Source organism: Protopterus annectens, chromosome 6.part0 (assembly GCF_019279795.1).
Source record: "Protopterus annectens isolate FY-2018-M chromosome 6.part0, PAN1.0, whole genome shotgun sequence".
NCBI lineage: Eukaryota > Metazoa > Chordata > Ceratodontiformes > Protopteridae > Protopterus > Protopterus annectens.
The window spans coordinates 704,174,902-704,201,173 of record NC_056737.1 but is presented as its reverse complement, the minus strand read 5'-3'; the positions used below and the strand labels follow the sequence as shown (position 1 = coordinate 704,201,173).

The window sequence follows — 26,272 nt, the reverse complement described above, 5'->3', positions numbered from 1 at the left end:
GAATTCTATATTAGACATGGAAAAGAAAGTTGCTTCTTTATCTGCTCCGAGAAAGCCATTTGAACTACCCATGCAAGGAGATACTTCAACCAATCAGGAAGAAGTTGAAGTACTTCTGTTAAAATTGGAAAGGTTGAAGTCCGAGTTAATCAAGTGCCAGGCAGTGCTTCAAGACAAACAACATGAAGAAGAGGTACTTGTACATATTGCATCACTTATTTCTTTTCTCTAGTAATACGATTGGTGGTGTTATTTATTTATTTACAGGCTTCATCATACTTGCATTCCCTGTGGTTTGTAGAATTTCTGTTTGCTGATGCTAAATGCTTAGCACAGGTTGGTCAGTTAGTTCAAAGGATAGAACTTCTGATTCTGAGATTTTGCATAGTCACATTGGCCTCTCAACCTCTTAGAGCAAGAAATCTAGTTGAAGTTATAAATAATGGGCAACAAAGGCAAAAACAGGGGCAAGTTTTAAATATCGCTCATACAAACTTAGGAAGTTGATAAACTGTTTTTGCATGAACATGGATTTTCCAAAGGGTATAAAGTCTAAAACTCAAATATCTGTCATTATTTTCTGACTTCAGTCCTTAGTGATTTGCCAGAAATCCAAAATTTTATGAGGAAGATACTAAAAATATGAGACAAAAAATCTGGACATTCTGTGAAATTGTGGACAGTTGAGAGGTATGGAAAGACCTCAATAGTGGTTCATTACAATGTCCTTGAATCAACACAGTGCTATTAGATCTGAATGTACTGCTTTACATCCCAGCAGTCCATGCAACACATTAACAAACACACCCCCCTACAGACACACACACTCACACACACACACACACACACACACACACACACACACACACACACACACACACACACACACACACACACTCTGTCTCTCATGCGTGCACATACACTTTTTCTCTCTCTCTCGCCTTCCTCTCTACCAGTCTGTCGTAGTTTGACCACCCAGGAGCACATGCACACACACAGACACACACAATGATATCCAAACTTTTGATTTCCTACGTAACCTCTCAAGTGTGACCGCCCCCCGAAGCAGACACACACACACACACACACACACACACACACACACACACACACACACACACACACACACACACACACACACACACACATATCCACAGTCAGCTAATCACTCAGCCCTCCACCAGTACACATGCTACAATACACACAATCTCAACATCCCCTCTACCAACATGTCATACTTTGTGCAACTAGGCACGCGCATGCACACACACACACACACACACACACACACACACACACACACACACACACACACACACACACATGCTCACACACACACATGCTCACACACACACACACACACACACACACACACACACACACACACACACACACACACACACACACACACACACACACACACACACACACACACACACACACACACACACACACACACACACACACACACACACACACACACACACACACACACACACAGACTGCCATAACCCCATCCACTCACCCCCAGTTTCACTGGACTTACCTGCACCATGAATACTTAGAGATAGAATTACTGGCACCTTTTGAAGGAGCTCACTTTTTCCTACTAGGCTAAGATATTACTTAGCCAGGTGACTTGGAGTATTGCCCAGCCAATCAAATCAGAAGCTACGGACATTTCTAGGTCAGAACACATGGTTAATGAATAGTACCATCACTCCCCAAACTGCTGCATTAGCATGTGGCTTCACCCACAAGACTAGTCTCTTTACTAAGGCCCGACAATGGGGAAGCCTTAGCTGTAGAACAACCTAAGGATGGAAAAGGCTTACTGTAGTGCAGAAATCTTCCAGAATAAAACTTCTGCACTGTCTTAAGACTTCCTGAATTCCAGGGATTGTACTTTGAAATCCCTTTCAAGTTGTTCTATGTAGAAGAAATTCAAAACACTAAGTGATTGTTTACTTTTTCAATAAACTCCTCTTATGCTATATGAACCTCATTTGTTCAGAACACCAGTGTTCCATTTCACTTAACACTGGTCAGTTGGCATTACTGATCAAATCTCTGTTATATTATGACTACCCTTTCAGATTGGTTGTATGTGGCTAAAGTCCCACCCACCTTATTTATATTGTCTAATAGGATAAAGGATATCCTGTTCATGTCTGGTGTAGCAGTTGTGTTAAGTCAGATGGACTGCATAACCACATCCAAAACAAGTAACATTATTTGCAAATCATAAAGTGTCAGTGACAGTTTTCTCAAAACACCAAAGTGTCATTTTAAAGATGATTACTTTATCCCCATTCCACAAATCTTTACGTAAGACTGTTATTGGTATAGTCACACAATTACATAATTTTTAAAGCCAGATTTAAGAATCACTAGCCCAAGTATCCACCTTTCTAATCTTAAACCATCAGGACCATTTCTTCATGTATGTCTAACTTTTTTCTTCCTTGAAGTCCACTCTTTAAAAGCTGATCTAATATATGCTTGAGATGCTCTAGTCATTGGGCTTCTTTGTAGATTTCCACCTCATACTAATCATATTCTTAGCCAACAAATTAACATTATATATGTTTTGACAATGCTTTGCTGCACAGACATATCACACCCTTAACTCCAAAAAATATAACAAGGGTAAAAAAAGCTATTGTCCCACTGCCTGATTTATTGAGTCAGAGACCCTGAATTTGAGGACATGTACAAAAATGTACTTCCTATCATTCTTTAACCATAATGAATACCTCCTGCACCCTAGAGGAGATTGAGTGTACATCTTATGCATTCTTTGTAGATTATAAAAATGGCGAAATAGACATTTCCAAGCAAAAATCCTTGACTTCAGATCAGATAACCTTACATATACCTCTGAAATCCCACATTTAATTGTCATTTTTGAGTCTCTCATATCTAATACTCATGTCACTATACCCCAGGTGGCTCCCCCAACTCCCTCCACATTCTTTCTTTCTTGCTTTAGGGCAGAGTGTCTTTATTCACCACATTTCTAAATGTGGAAACTCATACCTCCTCACTAACAGCTATTCCTCCACTAACCCTTTCCTCCCCCAAACATGATGCCCGTATTTTAACTAAGTATCTAGTTTTGCTCATCTCTGTAAGAGTGTATCTCCTGTTGTATCCTGTCCTTCCTGTTGGAAGTTGAATACTCAGCCAAACTGATCTCAATGCCTTTGCAAACCATTATTTAAGCAGAGCCATGATCAGCTATAAAATTCTGCTCTTCAACTGGAAGAGGAGAACACCACTAATTAAATGAATCCAACTTCCCATCAACTCACAAACTGTCTTTCATTATCCTCTGCCAGGAAGCATCATATTCTCCCAGTTATAACCACATCAGCCATTTCCTAATCCCCACTCTTCTATAGTATTCAACATCTGGTGTCCTTAATTCTGCATATCTCGTAGTTAACAGCATCTTCCTTGGGCATTTGCACTGGCATCATCTGAAACTCGTGCAGTAACTAGGGTAGGACAAACATCTGCAGTGCTAAAACCCTCTGATCTTATTCCATTTGCAAAGTCTTCCATTTATTTAAGAAATCTGAAGTCTTCAATTGTAACTATAGCTACAGATAATTTATAGTCATGGTGTAAAACTGAAACAGGCCTGTAAGTAGGTGGCAATTCTGTATTTTTCCTTCCTTCCTTCAAAATTAAAGATATTGTTGCATGCTTCCATGATAGTGATGTTTGCCTTGTGATTAATATATCATTCATTATATCCCCATCTTCCTTGATTTCTCTAGCATAACATCAGACCCCAGGAATTTGTTAGTTGGTTGTCAAGCAAGGACCTCTATCAGTTCTTCCTGTGTTCTAGGCTTTGTTAATAATTTCTTCTTCTTCAGTATGAAGATCCAAAGACCTTAGAAACCCTTCCACTTCAGAGTTAACTGCTTCTTTCACCTTGTATGGTTTATATAATCGTACATAATACTGAGAAAGTCCTTCAAAAGAATTCCCCAGGTATTTCTAGCATGCTGTCCTGCACCCTCATTCATCACTACTGATGTATGTTTCTGGACCAACTCCTGCCTTAATCATAGTCCCAATGATTTCAAGACTCTAGGTAGATTGTATATTGGTGACACTAAAGACAGTCCTGGAACAGAATACAATTGCTGGAATGTATAGACCACCAATGTCAAGAGCTGATGACCTAGAAGGAGGCGTACATTTCTTGCTTGAAACTTGAGTAACAATAACAGTAGGTGGGGACTGACATTTAGCAGAAACAGACTATAATAATATTGATTGTATAAATCAGCAAGGAAATTATTTACAGTGCATGTTCATGATCTACAGTTGTTGGCTGTAAAGAAACCTACTAGGGAATGGAACATGTTGGGTCCTGTTTTTGTTAATAATGAGATGACTGTTACTTTCATGAAAAACTTTAACCACTTTTGATGTGCAGTGATCATGAAGTTGTAGAGGAAACTTAAATCAAATATAACAGTGCTTTTGGATTCTGAATGGATCCTTCTTCAGATCAAAAATTCATGAGAGATGATGTCGTTATAAATAGCTTTTCAGAGGGAAATTGGAGTTCAAACCTGTAGGTTTGTCTGCTTGTAAATTACCATTCCATGACATCTCCATCAACTTAGTTTTACTATTAATATCACCTCCTCTTGGATGCTGTCTTATAATTTACAGTACCCTAAAATATAATCTATGTCCTGTATGTTCATTGACATGTTTCGCTAGAGGATTTTTAAGGTCACCCAGTTTTATATCACTATCATGCTTTGATATCCTCTCCTTCAGTTGTTTTGTGGTCTTGCCCACATAGCATTTGTTACAGAAGTTACAGGTAGTAGGATATACAACATTTCTCATAGTGCATTCCACATAAAATCTGGATGTATATAGTCTTGTTCATTAAAAATATATTTACAATTTATACATCGCCGGCATGGATAGATGCCTGTTCTGCTCTATGTAATCCACGTAGATCTCTGGGGCTTGTGACATAACATTTGCTTGCGGCTGCAATTATTTTTGAAAGCAAAGTGAAGTCTCTCACCTATTATCTTCTTTATTGATTCACTTGAAGTCAGAATTTTCCAATTATTCTTTGTCATTTCACGGATGTATCGTGTATCATTGGAATAATTCAGGACCATTCTGATTCTGTATCTATTCCTCCTGGTCATTTTCTGGTCATTATTGTCTATTGTTGTTTTCATATGTGCTTCACATAGATCTGGTTTTCCTTGTTTAATATAATTTTGCATGTCATTGATCTCTTGGGCATCATATCCTCTTTGTCTAAATTGATCTCCCATTACCTCAATTGCCTCTACAAAATCTTTTCCCTTGGTGTACAGTCTGAATGTTATCAGTAGCTGTCCTTTTAATATGTTGGTGTGAATATGTCTTGGATGAATGCTGGATCGTGGGAGCATATTATTCCTCCAGTATTTCTCCTATATAAACATGTGTCCATTTTGCCATTGCCATCTTGAATCAACCGAACATCCAAGAAACCTATACTTGTATCATCCTGTTGTCTTGTAAATTTGAGGAAATCTGTAGTTCCTTTTAAATATTTGTGGAATGCCTGTAGTTGTTCTGCCATGCCATTCCATAGCATATAAACATCATCAACAAATCGTTGGTAGATTTTCAGGTGTAAGTGGAAAGGGTTATTATGGAATATATGAGAATCCTTCTAATGTGCCAACACTAAATTCATGTAGCTGTTGGCACAAGGGCTTCACATTGTTGTAAACAGATCTTATTCCCAAACATAGCGATGTTGTGTTTCAATACAAGTTCTAAAAGAGCACATATCAAGTTTATTTTTCTCCTGTCATATCCACTTTCCTTTGCTAGAAAGTTTTTAAGAGCCAGCATCCCATACTCATTCGGTATTACGGTAAAAAAGCTTTGAATGTCCACAGTCACCACTAAACATTTATATTCATCCTTCTTACTGGTCATGTACTCATTCAAAGATGTTAAAAAAATGTTGTGTGTCCTTCAAGACTGCTGGTGCCTTCATAAGGACTGTCTTCAATTGTTCCACAGAAATGGGTATAGGTTCTGTTAACTACCCAGCTCCCGCTACAATGGGGAGCATTGGAGGATCTGTTTGGTTCTTATGTATTTTAGGTAAACCATTGAAAATGGGTATCACCAGATATGGTACATTCAGATAGTCATAGAGCTCTTTTGTGATTTTTCCACTTATAAGTAGTTCATAAAGTATGTTCTTGACTGAGGCTTTCACTATCTACTTGTGTCTTATTAATAAGTTTATATGTTTCGTCTTCATCCAATGACTTCATTATTTTAGCTTCATAATACATCCAGTCCATTAACACAACAGTGCCCCTTTTGTCTGCATGCCTTATAATCAGTTCAGGGTTATTCTGTAATTCTTGAAGTGCTTTCCTGTCATCTTTAGTTAAATTGTAATAATGATGTTGTGCTCCTTTTAAACATTAACTAATTTCATGTTCACAAATCTTTATAAATGTTTCTAAGGTAGAATTGTTCTGTGGGATATGTGCTTGGTTTCTTAAATAGATTAATTATGTTATCATTGTCATTTTTATAAGTACTCCTGAGCATTGTTCCTCTACCAGACAGTTTAAGACTCAAAGTGACATCATCCAACATCGAACTCGCAGCTGGAATAAAACCAAGATCACGATTTAATATAGCTGTATAAAATTAATTCAAATTAAAGGTCGATAGATTTATAATCAAGGCTTTATGTATTATTGAACTTGATATGTCTCCTTCCTTTCTACCGATAATTTTGTTCTCTTTCTCCCCCTGTTTACTGATCATGAGTCCCATTTGATCTGTGAGTCTTTGATCTGTAGTGCTGGAAAAACCAAAGGAAATGCAAAATTACTTTTAGGTCTAGCTCCTAATTCACTTATGTCAACACCCTTCTTGTGTCCCTTAATTCCAGAGTCAATATTAAAAGGTGTCGACTGTGTGGATTGCTGTAGTAGTAGAACAGGATCCAGGGAGTGATGGGATGGAATTCTCCTTGTCTTTCTGTAAAAATTTGTCAGTGCTCAATGGATTCTCTTTTGAATTATTAATATCACCTTTCCCTTTGTACCATCGCCAGGAAAATACATGCCTATTTTGAAAATCCGTGTAGTCTGTACATAATTTCCTGGTCTTAATTTGCTCTAATTTAGTGTCATATAAGGATATTTTAAAATAAACATCTTCTAATTTGCTTATATATGGTTCAATATTATATCTGCTTTCAATATCTTTTTGTTGTTTTGCTATAACCGCTACTAAGTCACACTCTTTGGGTTCAAAAACTTCAGTTAGATTATAATGTTAGTGAAGCTTACCTCCACGTTGAGTAATTGCCATTTCTTCATTAACTGAGGGTGGGTGTTGCCATACGTAGGCATGATCAATACTCGGAGGCCTCTCCGAACAACTTCATGGTGACAGCATGTCTCCAAATGGAGGCGTTGCCATTGTAGCATCTTCGGTTCATATAAACTGTTCTCTAATTCTCTTATTTGATGACAAAATGAACCCATATTCATATCTGTCTGTGTACTCCATATATCCATGTGACCAAAACTTAGCAGTATAAGGGGATTCATATCCAGGTGTTGTAAATTCTTGTTATATTCCGTGTTACCATTTCCCCATGACAAGCATGACTGGTTGTCTGATTCTTTTGTTCCCTGTAGTAGTTTCCAAATTTTGCTATGATTAATTGTTTGGTTTATGTTGCTGGTAGTGGTGATGGTATTGGCATTTTATTCTGCTTACATTTTTATCCAGCAATACTGTACTTTGGTGGTTTCGTTTGCATTGCTGTGTTTTTTATATATATGTACACACACACGCCATATATATATATATATATATATATATATATGTGTGTGTGTGTATATATATATATATATATATATATATATAGAGAGAGAGAGAGAGAGAGATTTCAAAATGTTATGCAAAACAGTTTGGCTTTACAAAGTTGTATATAGTTTTTGCTAGTAACATTCAATTAACTCCAGATACTGAAATTAGACTAGATTGAAAAAGTACTATGCACACTAGAACTAAACAAAATTTAGAAGGAAGTGACACATTTAGTAATAATGACCTGAAAATGCTCCAACTAGAATTTACAGTACAGTTACACAAGATATTCACTGGTTCATTGAAGTATGGGGAGGTACCTTAACACTGGAGATATGCACTTGTTGAACTCAAAATAGGTCACGCCCAGTGTTATAGATCCATAAGTTTACTTTCTTGTTGTGGAAAAATAATGAAGGTTATTTTGGATAAATTATTGTCAGAACTGGAAAAGGTTGGACTTGAAGCCATATATCAGCATGTATTTGTTAAAAATAGATCTATAACTACCTGCGGCAAGATTTTCTATAGTTATAAATGATCTTCATCCTTTGATAGGGTTATGAACAAAACATTGATCAGTAAAGTAGAACAACTAGGTCTTAATATCATTTTCATAACATGTATAGCTGCATGACTTACAAGTAGGACATGGCAGTTGTCATACAGCAACTGAGCAGGTTAAATTCTAGGTCACATTTAGGGTGCCATGGGCTCTGTCCTAGGCCCATACTTGTTCAGGTCGTGTCTTTCAGATCGATCTTTCTCATCTCAAGTCTTTTGTAGTCTGTATGTAGAGAATGTGAAAATGGATAAACTGATTACTTTTGATACAGATGGGGCACTTCTTCTAAAGAACTTGACAATTCAGATGATAAATACATCAACAACTAAGCATATGAGATTAGGGAGACATACATTGAAAGGTGAATATTTAATACAGCACACAGTGATTGAAACTGTAGATTAATTTAAGGACATTGGTATGTAGGTAAGCACAGTTTTAAGGGGTTTTTTTTCTGATCATATCAGCCGGTTAGTTCATGATCATTCTAAAACTATACGCTGCGTAAAAGATTTATAAGTCCATCAAATGAGAAATGGTAACATCATTGCAAGTTATATTATACCCAAACTAGAGTAGGGAAAATAGTATGGACATTTTATAAGAAAACTAACATGAGAAAATTGGAAAAAGTAGGGCAGAATATACTAAATGCATCAATAGATGTGAAAGTGTAAGTTATTATGAAACATTAAAATACAGTGAATTTGTACATTGTCTCATGTAGATATTTAAGAAAAGATCTTGTTTAGATATGTAGGGTGTCTAGCAACAACTATCTCTAGGAAGGTTTGGGTTATCAATGACTAGTATAAAATCTTCAGACAATCTGGGTAGGAGATTATATAGTAATGAGAAATGTACTAATTAGTTTTCTGAGAGAGGCTGGAATACACTACCAAATTACATTAAAGCAAATGCTAGTTTAAATATTTTTAAGAACAGCTTTTTATAGATATGGCTGTTTTGGTATATTGGCAGGCTAGGAGAGCATTATTGCCTGTGCCTGAAATGTTTGTATGTATAATTGTATATGCATGCATGCAAGTAGCACAGTTACTAATACCAAATGCTTTTGATTTTGCTTGGGGAGCTCACCTTGGATTCTGCACTTTGCAGAACACTAGGTGTCCATAAGACAATTGTCTTCACTGGATCTTTATAGATTTTAAAACACTATTGTTGGCTGTAAAAGAACTGAAGCTGACGCCTGGATCCCACTTTCTAAACATCATAATTTAATCCCTGTCGAGAGGAGCAATAAACCTTTGTGACTGAACCACTGGGAACAAAAAAATAAAATAAAAAAATATAAAATATTATTATTATAAAATATATATATATATATATATATATATATATATATATATATATATACTATATACAATATATATACTGTATACAATATATATATATATATATATATATATATATATATATATATATATATATATATATATATTTATATGTAAAATAAAAAGTAATATATCATATATTTTAATTTCCAGGAAAAGTAAAGTATGTGAGTAGATTCCTTAAGCAAGTTCATAAACAACAACTAAACATAAATATAATGACTTTATTTGCTACAGTAGATAAACAGACCCCTCCCTTCGGCACCATATGGAGACAATTGATGATAGATGCCTTCTTAGAATAGACTCTGTCTTCCTTCCAGTTCCCTTGATCCAGAAAGTGTTGTGCAAATGGAAATTAAAACAAACTTGGCCCGTGTTGAGCTCAGATGGAATGGAATATAGCACCACTATTTGCACACTCCTTTTGAGAAGATTCTAGGATGATGGTAAATAATTTAAATTCTGACCACCGTGGATCTGTCAAAATCAGAAAAGCACAGTCTGTTGCTAGTTTAATTTTAAACGGCATGTCTACGCAATTCAGGAAAATCATTGTACCACTTTATATCTCACTGATCTGACCCATTATTGAATACAAGGCCATCTTTTGTAGCCTGTGAGTGAGCCAGCTCAAGGAATTTGAAAAAAAAAATAATTCCTGAGTAGAAGAAAATCATAGGGTTGGAAATCATGAACTGTTAAGAAAGGCTTCATGAAGTAGTATTTGTTCTTTTTCTTTTCTGTTACTAAGAGATGACCTCTGTCTGGTTTATAAAGTAATGCGTGATCCTGCTCAGTTTGAAAGCCAGTGGTTCGAATACACTGCCGGGAAAGCTGACACCAGTTTGGACAACCTAACAGTAATACGAAAATAAATAATAATAGTAAAAACATTGCAGGCACATTGCATAGCACCTTCCAAAATTATAGAGTAAGCTCCTTTTGCTGTCAGAAGTCAGTCATTAACTTCCTTCAAAAATCAGGGTAAGTATGTAGAGTATAGAAAATACCAGCATGGTGTTTTGGCAGTTATGCTTCTCAAAGGCCAGTAGGTTATAAGCTAGATAATCAAATCTGCAAACAAGTGAAATTTTGTGTACGCAAAGTCAGGTTTTGTGCTCAAAAGAAACATAAATGATGCCTATAAGTATGCTTTTGTGTGTGAACTCACACCAATGCACTTCATAGGCTTTAACTTGTGAACTCGCACCAATGCATGTCATAGCAGGTGTCTCTGTGAAACCTACACTAGCATTTGCAGTAGCATAACTATTAAATATTTTTGAGGAGATTACTGATATGCAGCTTAGTTGAAAAATAAACATATATTGTGAGTTACTGAGAAAGGGGTATCTCCTTTTTAAATTCAGTCATCAATGCTGAAGGCACAGAGATGCAGGTAGAGAAATTCACTCCTGATGAATTCAACATTCTGTTTCAACTGAGTCACATGATCTTTTAAAGTAGCAGTTATATATTTTAAGAATAATGTTTGCTTTGCATCGCTTTATTATTCTTACTGTTAGTAATTAACTAATTACTACTGTTGCACATCATTTGTTCTTCTGGAATGAATAGTGAAAGATATGAAGAGCTTTAGTTCATTAAATAATATTAAATACCCTACAGGCACTGTTATGGTATCACCACTGTTGAGTGTTCCAGTGTAAGCACAGGGACACAAAGATTTGGATTTTCTTTTATCTCTTACGTTTTTACCAACAGCACACCAGATGAATTCTAATGAGCATACTAGATGGCATTTTTTTTTAAAGTTCAAAGTTTTGGGGAAGATTCAAGACACCATATAGGGTATTCAGAAACACATAAAGCAACGTGCAATCCCTTTTTTTTGCAGTATTATTCAGTGCATTATGAGAGAGTTATTCAAAGGGCATTGTAGCTGTGCAGTTGTATGAAGCCTTTTGCAACTAGTGATGCAGCAGTCATCTGGATAATGCTACATGCAAATGTAGAGTTTAAGGGCACAACTAATGTAAATTAATCATGTACTGTGCTACAATTCCATACACTGGGATCAAAATAGCATGGTAGAGCAATTCAAAGGCAAGCTGTAGTCCACTGTTTTGCAGCAAAGCCATGAGGACTGAGCATCTTAGTTGTATAGTTGCTATATTTGCATGTGTGTGTGTGTGTGTGTGTGTGTGTGTGTGTGTGTGTGTACATTTGTGTACGTGTGTGTGTGTGTGTGTGTGTATGTGTGTGTGTGTGTGTGTGTATACTTGCCTCTGCAGCAGTGTTGGATGCTTTGGTAAAGTGAACACTAATGCAGTTGTTCTAATTGCATGGATTGTTCGATTTAGAGATATTCAAATGACTGACTAATTAGTTTTTGCTCCATGTGATAGTGTGTAGTTATGTTTTTAATTTTTAATAATATATGGTAGAATCAAGCATTACAACAGCACCTCTGTGCTATATTGCTACATTGTCTCTGAATTGTTGTGATTGTTCGTGGTATTACATACACAAGCTGCTGCTGGCTAACACAGCATTCATCATTAATACGGAAGAAACAGCTCCTAGCATTCAAAATCCACACTAAAAGATTATGTATTTTATTGCAAACCATTATAAAATGGTAAAGACATTCTATGCAAACCTGATGCAAATGTTTATAGTGCATTCAGCACTGCTGGTTATTCATTGATGCAAATGTTTACAGTGCATGCAGCACTGCTGGTTATTCATTGATGCAAATATTTCCAGTGTATGCAGCACTGCTGGTTATTCATTGTTGCAAATGTTTACAGTGCATGCAGCACTGCTGGTGATTCATACAGAATTTCTAAGTGTGAGGCAGAATTTAACTTGTTTTATTCTGTGTTCTCTGTGTTATAGCTGCTCAACCCCAAAGGCCCATAGTAATGATTGGATTGTTTCAGTGCATGCAAGTTTTTTTTCAGATGTGAAGAGTGGCTTAAAAGTCCACAGTGTGACCTTTTTAGCTTTTCAAAGAATGGCATGATTCTGTTGCCAAATCTGATCCTTTGCACAATTGTAGAAATGCTGTCTGCACCATTACCTTTTACCCCCCCAGTTTTTAAAGTCTGCCTGACCTATGCATATACAGAGCTGCTCTATATGGTAGTTGGATCTTGATTAAAGTTTCTGAGCTGGGCTTGTTTGTGCAGCATAAGCACCACACATACTCCCTCATTTGAGGATAAGTTAGCAAGCAGTCAAAGTGTTAATGCAGTTAGTATTCAGCTTGTTATGCAATATAATGAATGTGTTTTCATCTCATTTTCCTCTACTGCATTTTACATGGCTGCTATGAACGTTATTACATGATGGTTAATGATATTGCTTATTATATTTTTTTCTTCACAGACTGGAAGAATTGCTTGCTTCATTTCAAGTGCACATGACGCATTTACCTGCAGTAAGGTTCCACTCAGCAGACAAAGCAGCTTACAGCATCAGAAGGTAAAACATATTTTCATTAACTTCTTTGATTAGACAGTCACTTTATGCAGACCACAGAAAGTATATTCTAGAACACTGCATGTAGATATTAAATTAATAAAAGTGGTCCCTTTTAAATCTGGTTTATATTGCATCTTACTGTCTGACTTGCATGGTGTCTTATTTTACTTTTCACTTATTCTTTTGTTTGTATTGGTTTTGCTGTAATTTTTGCTGGTGATTTTTAATAACATGATGATGTGGATTTCTAACATTGTTATAACTGAAAAAGCCAAATGCAGTGCTGCTATCAGTTGAGGCAGGAGACTCACGTAAACATAAAAGAGAGCAATCCAAATCCAAGTGTGTGACCCTCCAGTGGCAATGAAACGAAAAGCAGAGATTCAAAGGAACTTCAAATAAGATGCATTCATAAAAAATAATAAAGTTTATTCCAATGAGTGGCTTTCAAAGGCTTCTTCAGACTCTTAAAACAATGAATAAAACTGTTTGAATCATTTTTAAACCATCCTTAAGCTTCCTATTGGACATTACAAATTGATATGTCACATGTTATCTTGTCTTAAAGGAACAGATACTCAAAAAAGTTAACATAGTTAAATGCAACAATATTTAGAAGGAATACTTCCAAATATACAATTAATGATCAGAATGTCCATGCAAATAAGTAAAAATATGCATATACCCTGATACATTCTAAAAATAAAAGGAGCATTGTGCTTGGTCCTATATCATTCTACAATCATTAAAAACTGTTGCTACATTCATTAAAACCCTGAACATTCTCTCTCCTCATGGTGTTAAAAACATTAAAATCCTTAGATAAACAGCAAGTTTTATCGCGTTTCAATATCTAGCATCTCTACTAAGATAGTGGTGTGTCGAATGCAACTTTGCATATATCAGGTTAAAAACTAATATAGCGAGAACTCTGTACTAAAAATGTAAGCGTACCTTTACCACAAAACAACATAGCGAATGTAATGTATTTGCGATGTGCCTCATCAAGGAGTCAGACCTCATCATATCGGTGAAAGGCTGTTGTCCAAGATTAAAAATTCCACAAATAGGAACCTCTTAGATTCCACGTAAAACAAACTGTTTACAAGTTGTAAAGTGCCGTGTGCTATAGGAACTCTGAATGCAATTGAGTACAACATAACTTCATGCGCTATGGTAACTCAACGTGCGGTGAGCACGTTCTAAGCATCTAAGTACTGAACAACAGAAACAATGTTTAAATTTCTAAGAAAAAAGGTGAGCCTATATTCGTGCTGTCCTGTGCCTAAAATAGACAGTATTTGTAAGCACGATTATGCCCTAGAAGCATATATTGATCACAAAGTGTCGCTATTTAAAACAATGAAACGTGTACATATTAATGAGTACACTTATTAAAGTGTTCGCTGAACATGGCAGAGATGGCATTAACTAATACAAAATAAAAAGATAAAACAGATAAATAGTGGAATGCTAGGCGTAACACATAAAAATTGACACAATAAAGCTTGAAATTAGCACAAAGCACACATATAATAATACCTAAGTATAAAGCTCCATAGATGATAGGGTCCCTAACTAGTAAAAAAGCAACTACTTCCATGTACATCGTTGGTGCTAAATATAACAACATTCTAAGTTAAAAAGGTCAAATGAAAAATGAGAAGAGATAAACAATCCGCAACAATACTAAGCCTGTACCTAATGATAAAACAAAACTATCTATTGATGTATGGGGTACCTAGCTCAGTCGTAAAATAAATTCCAGCTACAGTGAACGAATATATAGACGTATATGCATGCTTGTATATACATGTGTATATATTTACACACCTGTTTTTCAGCCCCCTCTTAATAAATGACCCAACTGATAGCATATATGTCTCCATTTATTAATTTTATGTTATCTTTCATGCCTTTGAACTGTATTTGTGATGGAGAGTTCCATGCTATGAAGATAGTAAAGACATGTTGAGCTGGGCTGGATAAACCTCCAAAATGCAGTGGGATTTAGGAGAGGGAAACAACTGTTTTAGCTTTACATATCCTCAAAATCCATCTGACAGAGTTGACATCTTCCCTTTTACAAATTCTAATTTTATGCAGAAGTTATGAGGGGAACAAGAATCATTTTATCTCTTCTTCTGCACCAACTAGTCTCTCAAGTAAACCTACCAGCACACAGCCTAATTTTTAGTCCGCCTCTTAATGCCATATGTTATTAAATCCTGTATGGACCTTTGTTGACAATGCAATACTTTTGCTCTGTAAAATCATATATGGATTTGCTTGCTTACTTATACATTTATTGCTGCAGTCATCATATGCAGACGTCTTTGGGTGCAGGAAAATGCATTCTGTCAGGGCCTCCACGTCTTCCCCATCTATTTACAAAGGGTTGCTGGGACTAGATGACGTTATTTTAGTTATTTTGATGTTGGGAAGCAGGGCAACTTTTAGCCTTTCTACGTTTCTTTCATTAATAGGTTCTTCAGCTCTTTCTCACTTTCAGGCATCAAATAGTATCGCCTGCATTCTGAGGTTGTTAATATTCCATTCAGCACTTTTGATTCCACATCTGCTTTATTTAGCCCAACATTTCACTTGATGTATTCAGCATATACTTTGAACAAGTAGGGTGACAATATACATCATTGCCATAGTCCTTTCCTAGTCTTGAGCCAGTCAGTTATTACATATTCGGTTCTGACTGTTGTGCCATGTTCTTGCATATAGATTCCTCAGGCAAATACGGTAACATGTTCTCTCCATTTCTCTAAGACCTTGTCACAATTTGTTATGGTCCATACAGCCAAAGGCTGTAGTCAGTAAAGCAGAAGAAAATATTTTTCTTTGGAACGCCCTTGCTTTCTGCTTTTTCTGTTCTCAGTTTGATCTCTGTTGGCTTTGCCCTTTTTAAAATTAGCTTGTTCATCTAGTATTTCAGCTTGTACATCTGGCAGCTTTTGTTTCAGATATTACTGGTGTCTAGCTTACAGGATCCTTAGCATTACCTTGCTAGAATGTGAAATAAATGCAGTTGTTTGCTAATCCAGCCGCTCTTTAGTACTGCCCTTTTTTGGAATTGGAATATAAACTGACCATTCACAATCCAATGGCAACAGCTGTTTTTGCAAATTTCCTGGAAAATTTTGAACACCACCGTAACCGCATAATTTTGTAAGATTTTAAACAATTCAGCTGGAATTACCAGTTTTGTTGAACTTCTGCTTTCCATTGTCTTGTCGTCTTCCAGTTTTTGCACTGCTCATTAAACATGTCTCCGTATCTTTTCTTGCAATCCTTTGAAATTCAGCATGTGGTTTGACATTTTTATTTCCTGTCTGTGTTTCCCTATGCTTTCCTCCTTTTCTTGACCACTTCTAATCCCTCCACAGATAGTGATTCTTCTTTTTTAATGTTCACTTGGAATATTGTTGACCTCGGATTTCACTGGACTAGATGTTTTACTTGTTTTCTTTAATTTATTTCCAAATGTTGTAAAAGGAAGCTGATGGTCTGAACTACAGTTAACTCCAGGTCTTGGTTATACTGACTGTATAGAATCCTTCCTTCTTTGACTGCAAAATATATAGTCAGTCTGATTTTGATCATCTGGTGATAGCCATGTGTAAAGCCATCTGTCAGGGTATTGAAAGTGTTTGCAATGACCAGTGGATTATCTTGGCAAAATTCTGCTAGAGTGTATCCCACTTCATTTCATAGTCAGACCTGCCTGTTATTCCATTTATACTTTGACTACCAAATGTAACCTTCAAATCACCCACAATGAATGTATGATGCTGTAGTAGTTGCAGCTAAAATTAATAAATGTAAATGCCTCACATTGGTGCAAATTTACTGTCTCCAGAATGCATGCTAAAGAACATTTGGGGATGTCATGTCCTGGCTTGCAAGTAATATAAAAAAGACCTAACGGTGGTAAGTGATATCAGTGTTGATTGGGCTTCTGCTGTAAACTCCTTTATCCACCTGTCAGTAAGCCTATTCTGCCTTACTAAGAACATTATCCCTGCTAATAGACCCGATAAAGCTACTACCAGAGCCAACATTCTTGACTGGATGCTAGCTTTCAAACCCAATGACATCAGGGAAGCAGGCTTGATTGGATATTAGGTTTCAAGCCAATTACATCAGGAGGGTAGGATCTACTTCAGACTATTTAAATGATCGTCACACCATGTTTACCTCCTACATATATACTAAACATTTGAAACGCCCAGGATATATAGCACATATGAGTTCCAGTCCCTGCTTACATGCCAGTCCTCAGAAACTTCAAGTGGTCTCACTACAGACCTGTGACATAGGGATATGAAACACTAATTACATCCCAGACAACCCAAATAAGATTAGTGACTTGGAAATTAGAGGAGCCTGAACATGGAGGGAAGGAGTGACTGGCCAGTACTGGCTTGCCTTTTAAGGGGGAAGGGCATTGGCATCAGCTGTTGCATTGCTGACTCCAGCAGTAGTGTTCTGGGATTGCAAGATCAGCATTTGGGCTGATATGGCTATATGCTGCATGTAGGCCAGGGAGGCATGCATATATTGTGAGCAAAAGCATGTATGAGACCTCCCTAGATTACGAAACAGATATAGGAGCCACTGGCCCCAATAGGAAGGGCAGTAGGCTTGGTGTGGGAAGGGCATTCCACATGATAGGTATACTGGCTTGCTCCCTCATACCAGACTCTCTCCTTCAGGAGCAGTGACTGATCTGTTAAAGCTTTCATCCAAGCCAGGAAAGGAATAAACAGTAGGACCCTCAGCTTGTCAAGGGTGTGAATGTTCCTCACTGTCATACCCCCAGTGAGTGGAATGGTCCAATTTAATGTAGGAAGGAAAGCTATCATGCAGTTTACACAAAAAAAATAAAAAATAAAAAAATTCACTCCTCTCTTCCTCACATCTTAGTCTTGACAGCGATGTAGTCAGATACCTGAAAGTAAAAAGAAGTAAAAAAAGCCAGAGCTGGTCTTAAGTTGAACTCAAAATTTAAGTTTGCTATTTCCCAGTGTGATGCAGTTTGGAAACTTTCTTATCTCCACAAAACTCTTCACCAAGCACCAGCAATATAGTTAACTGCATAACATGTTGCTAATAGCAAATGACAAAAACAAATTATTTGTCAGCCAATAGAAAAATGACTAAACCAAACTTGAATTACTAAATCATGGAAGCAGAACTCATCCATATCCTTTAACTGACCTTCTGTGCCAAGCAATGTTGTCATTGAATTCCATAAGCACTAACTAAGGGTTATACAAATGTCCGCCAAACTCCAGGAACTAATATTTATTACTCCCATCTTCTAGCACCTTGGCCACACTGGCCTTCAAAGTGAATACTCAACTTGGGTCTTTTACTTCATCCCAGTAGGATAAAAGCTGTGTAGTTCTGTCTGCTGTATAAGGTCAGACCTTAATACTTTTTGCTATGAATACTGCCATAAGTAAGTTCAGTTAGTTTAGCCATTTTGAAAAAATTCAATGTATAAATGCAATAAGCTGCATTGTACACTGTTTTGTTAGTAAAATTAATGGATTTTAGTAATTTCATTGCAATACAGTGTTGCTAATTGTATCGGAGTCCTCTGTAAGAGAAAGAGATCATAGGATCTTAGGAGGTTGTTCGACCATCGTGTAGTGACAGGTCATAAAAGCCTTTTACTTGGTTCATCTCATAAGTAAAGCAATTGCATGCAGAAAAAAGGAAGTTGTTACCTCTCTAGACTCCTCCCTCATTAGACCAGTAATTGAGTATAATGTCCCGTTTGTGATGTACCTCTCCAAACATCTGCACCAACTGGAAAGGCCACTGAAATACCTCACAAAGAGAATCCATGGCTTCAAACACCTATCCTATTCAGACAGGCTCAAATCACCTTCACTCTACTCGATATTGTACAGATTGCTCAGGGGTGATCTCTGTCTCACCTACAAGGCAATCTCAGACCCTGCCCTACTAGAGATGCTCCATATCCATAAGTCTAACTCCTCACACACTACCTGGTCAAAAGGCCTGAATCTAATATGCGACATCAACAAAACCTGCTGGAGAGACAGTTTTGTTTCCCAGAGGCAGCCCCATCTCTGGAATAGACTTCCCATTCACATCAAACAGAGCACCTCACTGACCTTCTTCAAGCGCAACATTGATGTGTGGATGGGAAACCACAAATTTGTCTCAGCGGTTCCACCTGTGTCCCTCATTGACAGGGTCTACAGGTGCTGACTGAGGTTTCTTTTTGGGGATAAATTCTTGGCTAGGCTTGTAAGGGCCCCAGGGCCTTTTTTATTTTATTTCAGGTTGTTAACTGGGGTAGAGCAATGATCACAAATGACTAATTTCAGGCTCATCCCTGGGTAAAATGCAGCAATAAAATTACTTTATACTATACAGAGTGTCATTGCAGTATCCCTAAATAGATCTGGTATTTTCAGCATACTTTAATAACAAAAAAAAATAGATAAAGAATTTGTCCAATATCTTGAATCTATTGCCTGGACTTTCCTAGGACAAAAATCCATAGGCTAAGCACACATCTGCTTGTGGATTCTATCTTAGGAAAGACAAATCCAAAGGCTAAGCACATCTGCCTTTGCAATTTTGTTCAATAACCGAAGACTCATTCTGGCTCATGGTGGCTCTGGTAGTCTGCTCTTTCAACAGAAAAGCATTGGTTGGTTGTGATTGGTCCAGAATATGAAAAGAACATGACCATTGGTCAGTGATTAATCAGAAGGAAAACGTGAAAGGTTCATACTATATTTATTTATTAATGCTTTGTTGACTGGGTTACCCTGCTTGGCAGAGCCCATTTACAGAGAGGACCCTTAGAAAAAGTTCTACAGTTGCTAAAACTTACAGTAAAATATACAGTACTAAATTACTAAATGTTAAACACTGAATCAATGTTCTTGACTTATAGTCAACATAATTCACTTGTAGTACAGTTCTGAAAAACAACTGCAGTACAGTATGCTAAGAATGATTTGTTCAGAACAATACAGTTTCAGTACCTTTTGAAAAAATAACCTTTAAACAATAGCATAGTAAATAATAATAATAATAATAGCAATCTCATACCCTATCCCCAGTGTATGTTAGTAGTGTATGCCAGGTCAGCAAGTTGGGTAGATTAGGAAATCATAATCGTAATGAAATATATTACAATGTTGTAACAATGAAAACCAGTAACCAATCTCACAATGAAGTAAAAAATAGAGTGTGGAAGGCACCCCAGCCGAAGATTGATGTACACTCAAACGTTGCTGCCAAAAGACAAAAAAACGAATAATCCCAAGGTCCATGAACGTATAAAGATTTATTAGAATCACATAAAAACAACGTCGACCTAGGTTTCGTTCATAAAACGAACTTCTTCAGAACAACCTACTGAAATGCAAAACTTCTTTAAATACCTATACTTCCAACCCTAATTAATACCAATTATTCTATCAATATATTTAGCAAACTCTAAATAAACTTAAAGGAACTTTGAAAAACATTTATATTATATTACTAACAGATTTTAAGGCAGCACAAAAAATCCGGTATAATGCACATGTACCAATTTTATGCATGTATTTGTATATATATACATAAATAAATAAATAAATATATACCTTGCATAAATGTTCAATTGCAAATAATATTTGTATATATATGAAATTATATAATGAATATGTTAAATACATTATAAATACATGTATTAAAAATATATATATGTATTCCTATGTGAATATGTAATAAATAAGTACAATGAAATCAATATAATATATATACACACTTAATTAATTGAACTTCAGGTTGTTATTAAACACTAAAATCCCCAATACACACCCAAAAAGGCCTTGAAATAAATCCATAAAAATGTAATACATATAAGCCATACAAAAAATTATACAAAAAATTATTAAAAACTGGTTTAATGGGTGAAATATTTAAAGGACAAGTCACCTTTGTATTTAGGAAAGACACATCCTTTCAGGATTTGTTTGAAGGTTTAAATGTTAACGTTAAAAATTATTCATATAAACCTTCAGGTAATTTCAAATGTGGTAGGTGTTCAACATGTAAGTACCTGATAACTACCGGTACAAATGTGATAATAAATAGACATAACATCAATATTAGTCAAAATATCAATTGTTACACCACCAATGTTGTTTACATTGCAATTTGTCAACAATGTGAAGGATTTTATGTTGGTAAAACTAGCAGGCATTTGAGAGACAGGATCAGAGAGCATTTATTAGATATTAAAAATAAAAAATTAACAAACGCATTAGCTAGACATGTAAATCAATATGTAGATCATAGTTTTAAGTTTTTTGGTGTTTCACACCAACCTTTTGACCCTCAAGGGAAGATAACAAAATACAATTTAGATGTCTTAGAATTGCGGACGCAAATAATTTTAAATGCTCACCAATACCCTGGCCTTAATGAATTTATTAGTATTAAGCCTATTTTAAGAATAAAAAACATCAAAGGGTATTGATGTGATTATTATTATATATATATATATATATATATATATATATATATATATTTTTTTTTTACAAGTGTATTACTGTAGACATATTAAATACACACATTGTTTTTTAACTATATTTCATATTATTATATATGGTTATTTATTTATTTATTTATTGATGCATTAATACAAGTATGTATTGATAATAATTTATATATGTATAGAAGTAACAATCAATTTGAAGTAGTTTTATGATAAGGTTTTAAACCAGTTTTTAATAATTTTTTGTATAATTTTTTGTATGGCTTATACGTATTACATTTTTATGGATTTATTTCAAGGCCTTTTTGGGTGTGTATTGGGGATTTTAGTGTTTAATAACAACCTGAAGTTCAATTAATTAAGTGTGTATATATATATTATATTGATTTCATTGTACTTATTTATTACATATTCATATAGGAATACATATATATATATTTTTAATACATATATTTATAATGTATTTAACATATTCATTATATAATTTCATATATATACCATATTATTTGCAATTGAACATTTATGCAAGGTAAATATTTATTTATTTATTTATGTATATATATACAAATACACGCATAAAATTGGTACATGTGCATTATACCGGATTTTTTGTGCTGCCTTAAAATCTGTTACTAAAATCTGTTAGTAATATAATATAAATGTTTTTCAAAGTTCCTTTAAGTTTATTTAGAGTTTCCAAAATATATTGATTGAATAATTGGTATTAATTAGGGTTGGAAGTATAGGTATTTAAAGAAGTTTTGCATTTCAGTAGGTTGTTCTGAAGAAGTTCGTTATGAACGAAACCTAGGTCGACGTTGTTTTTATGTGATTCTAATAAATCTTTATACGTTCATGGACCTTGGGATTATTCGTTTTTTGTCTTTTGGCAGCAACGTTTGAGTGTACATCAATCTTCGGCTGGGGTGCCTTCCACACTCTATTTTTTACTTCATTGTGAGATTGGTTACTGGTTTTCATTGTTGGATCATGGAGGAAGAAGGCGAAGCAGTCGAGGTGGGAGTGTTACTCAAACAAATGAATGAACAGTTAAAAATGCATACAGCGTTAATTCAGCAACTAATGAACAATGCCCAGACCAACACGGATCTTACGGACAGTTTAGGTTTGCCGCTTACTCAACCTACACCTGTATTGGTTAATTCTACATCATGTAGTTTGGTTAATAACAGCAACAGGCAGCATAGTCAAATCGTGCCACCAAAGGAACAATCAAAATCAGTTTGTGTTGATTCTTGGAAATTAAACCAATATTCATTTACTTCTAAGCATAAGCATACACCGGTGAGTAGAAGTAATCAAGTCATAGAGGGAAATATGAGGGAATGGTTACGTTCTTTTGAAGTAAAATTGTTCAAACTCAAAAGAACTCAGATGGAGAACGGATATCTTCGTAAAAATATAGAATTGGGGTTAGTACCCAAAGGATTACGGTTGTGGAGATATCCGAATGGCAGTGAACAAGATCCTGATATGCTTAAGGAATTACATGAGCTCTTTAATAAAACAGGTATAGCCATCATGGAAATAATGATAACTTTTAATGACAAGAAGATTGATATGCTGATGGCAGAATTGGATTCTTTAAACAACTATATTAGTCAGGATCTCCTTTTCGATAATTATTATACTAACTATGTTAACATTATCAAAGAAGTAGAACATAGTTGCAATGTAATCTATGATAAGAAACAAAACAAGATCAATCGGGACAAAAAGGTATATTCTTCTGGTATGGTTTACCCTAAATCTAAACCTACATCACGTGGTAATAACATTGAAGGTAGACCAGAAGGTGGTAATACTCGTATGGACGAGCTGGATGACATCACTTCCCCTCTTCCATCGGAAACTGATGGATACCGGCATTATGGCAGCCCTGGAGAACGAGAAGGACTTAGAAGATCTAAACGATTAAGGGGTCAACATCAACATGAGTTTGACGATGAATATGATTTTACAGGGGCCAAACCAAAAAGGGATTATGATAAGAACAAAAGAGTTAATTTTCAACAACCACAAAAAAACGCATGGGGGACGCGCAAGTAGCCGCTGGCGTCCGCCACACGGAGGTTTTTGGTAAGAAGCAATTTTTTTAACTTACCATGCAATAAAAAGACTTTATATAAGAATGATAATCAAGTGGTTAATAACATGCACAGGGACAATACATTGTTTATGTCAGTGAACAATATACAGCAGACACATTTACAGGCCACGGCAAAAAACGGAACTTCCTTCTATATATCAGAAGTTTCGCAAGCCGATACAAATAGTGAGAACAGTAGGATGTGCTTGAACTATCGTTGTAATAATATCTTGCAAAGTGACTTTTCATGCGAAATAATATCAGGCATTGACAGAGGACAGTGCATGTGTAATGACTCTAATATTATACAAAACATTGGTTCGGACAGTAGTGAGAACCACGACGGTGACGATGTCAGTACAGGGATTGCTCATTTAGAAACAGTTTTGGCCCATAATGAATATGAACAACAGCGAACAGATGTGGATATGTCTGACAATTGTATTAGTACAACTGTGGGCATTAATAAAGGACAATGCATGAGTAATGATTCTATCACCACACAAAATATTGGTTTGGACATTTGTGAGAACCATGGTGGTGACGATGTCAACACAGACATTGTACATTTAGAGACAGTTTTGTTTTACAATGAATATGATGAACAGCAAAAAGACATTGAAGTGTCTGACAATCCTGCTAGGGAAAATGTTACAGAACATGTTTCTTTTAGTTTATGTGCAGAGAATAGTAATGCATTATGTAATTTATCTATACATTCATATGATGGAATGTTTGATAATACTGATAATTACATATTCGATGTAAATAGTAATAATACAGTTTATAAGTATAACAGTGCAGAAAATGTGTGTAATAATGATGGTATTTTAGAAGAGATAGATCAGCAAGCACCAGCAAATGAATGCAGGTTGTTTTTTAGACCTAAAATTGTTACTAATACTAAAGGCGATTTTAAGCTATACAATTATACCAACCAAGTTTTTAACAATGAATGTGTCAATCTTTTTTCAAAAGGTTTTAGTTTTGTTCCTTGTAAGATGGGCAATGTGGTTAATACAATATTGGATTTAAAATTATTTACTCGGAAATTGAATTTAAAGGTTTTGTATCAGAGTAGTAACTGGGACAGTGGACAGATAGGTGTAAAAAAATTATCCAAGCCCAGTTTTTATAATCCACCCATGAATGAAAAAGTGGCCTTCTTTGAGAAAGCAACTGAAAATGATTTTAGGGATGTTTTTAACCAATACACCATTAATAATAAAAACAAAAAATATAATAGGATTAAAAATCTAACTACACAAGAAGAAGCCAATTTAAAAACGATAATATCAACTCCAGGTATCAGAATCATGAAACCCGATAAGGGCAGTGGTATAGTTATAGTCAATTATGAGGATTATGTGTCTTATATGAATGTTATGTTAGAAGGAGACACATATGAACAGCTCAGTAAGAATGAGATATTTATAGCATATAAAAGAATTGATAATGCATTATTTGACATGCTATTCCAAGGGGAAATAGACGAAGAAGAATGGCAGTTTTTGAAAAATGACTATCCTGTTATTAGTGGTATTTTTGGAATTCCCAAAATACACAAAGGTCTGAATAATTTACAATTCAGACCTATTGTTGACGGTAAAAGAAGTAAGACACATTTCATTAGTCAATTTTTAGATTTTCATTTAAAACCAGGTATTGAGTATTTTTCCCACATTCTCAAGGATTCTTGGGACCTTTTGAATAAAATAAAGGTTATAGAGTTTCAAGAAGGGGATATTTTTGTTACATTAGATGTATGCAACCTTTTTACTGTTATACCGCATGATAAAGGGTTAGAATGGTTAGAGGAGCAATTGTATTACACTAATTTATACGATCAGAATAAAGTCAACGTTATAGTTAAACTCATGGAAATGGTTCTTAAAAATAATTTTATATTTTTTGAGGGAGTACATTATAAACAAATTAGTGGAGTAGCTATGGGTGCAGCGTGTGCACCCAGTTTTGCTAACTTTGTACTGACTTATTGGGAATTGAATTATGTATTTAATTCAGATTTATTTATTAATAATGTTAAATTTTATGGTCGTTTTTTAGATGACTTAATTATTATTTGGAAAGGGGAACAATCAGCACTCAATACTTTTTTAGATTATATTAATTGTAGTGTAGAGTTTTTAAGCTTCACATATGAAACTAGTTTTTATAACATTAGTTACTTAGATATACAATTAAATTATGATAAAATTAAACATAAGCTTGTATCAAAAATATATAGGAAGTCCACCTTCTCAAATTCGTATTTACATTATGATAGTTGGCACCCTCACCACCAGAAAAAGGCCGTGGTTAAAGGCCAGATGGTGAGG

The 26,272-nt window shown here is 35.3% G+C and overlaps 1 protein-coding gene across 1 annotated transcript in view; it reads left to right on the top strand.

The window, feature by feature from the left end:
- Positions 1-26,272, top strand: part of SYNE2 (spectrin repeat containing nuclear envelope protein 2) — a 3,814,665-nt gene that overhangs the window by 2,625,387 nt on the left and 1,163,006 nt on the right. The window contains exons 86-87 of the mRNA XM_044073561.1: positions 2-193; positions 13,180-13,275. Of these exons, the coding sequence (XP_043929496.1) occupies positions 2-193; positions 13,180-13,275 (288 nt within the window). The remainder of the gene's footprint in view (position 1; positions 194-13,179; positions 13,276-26,272) is intronic.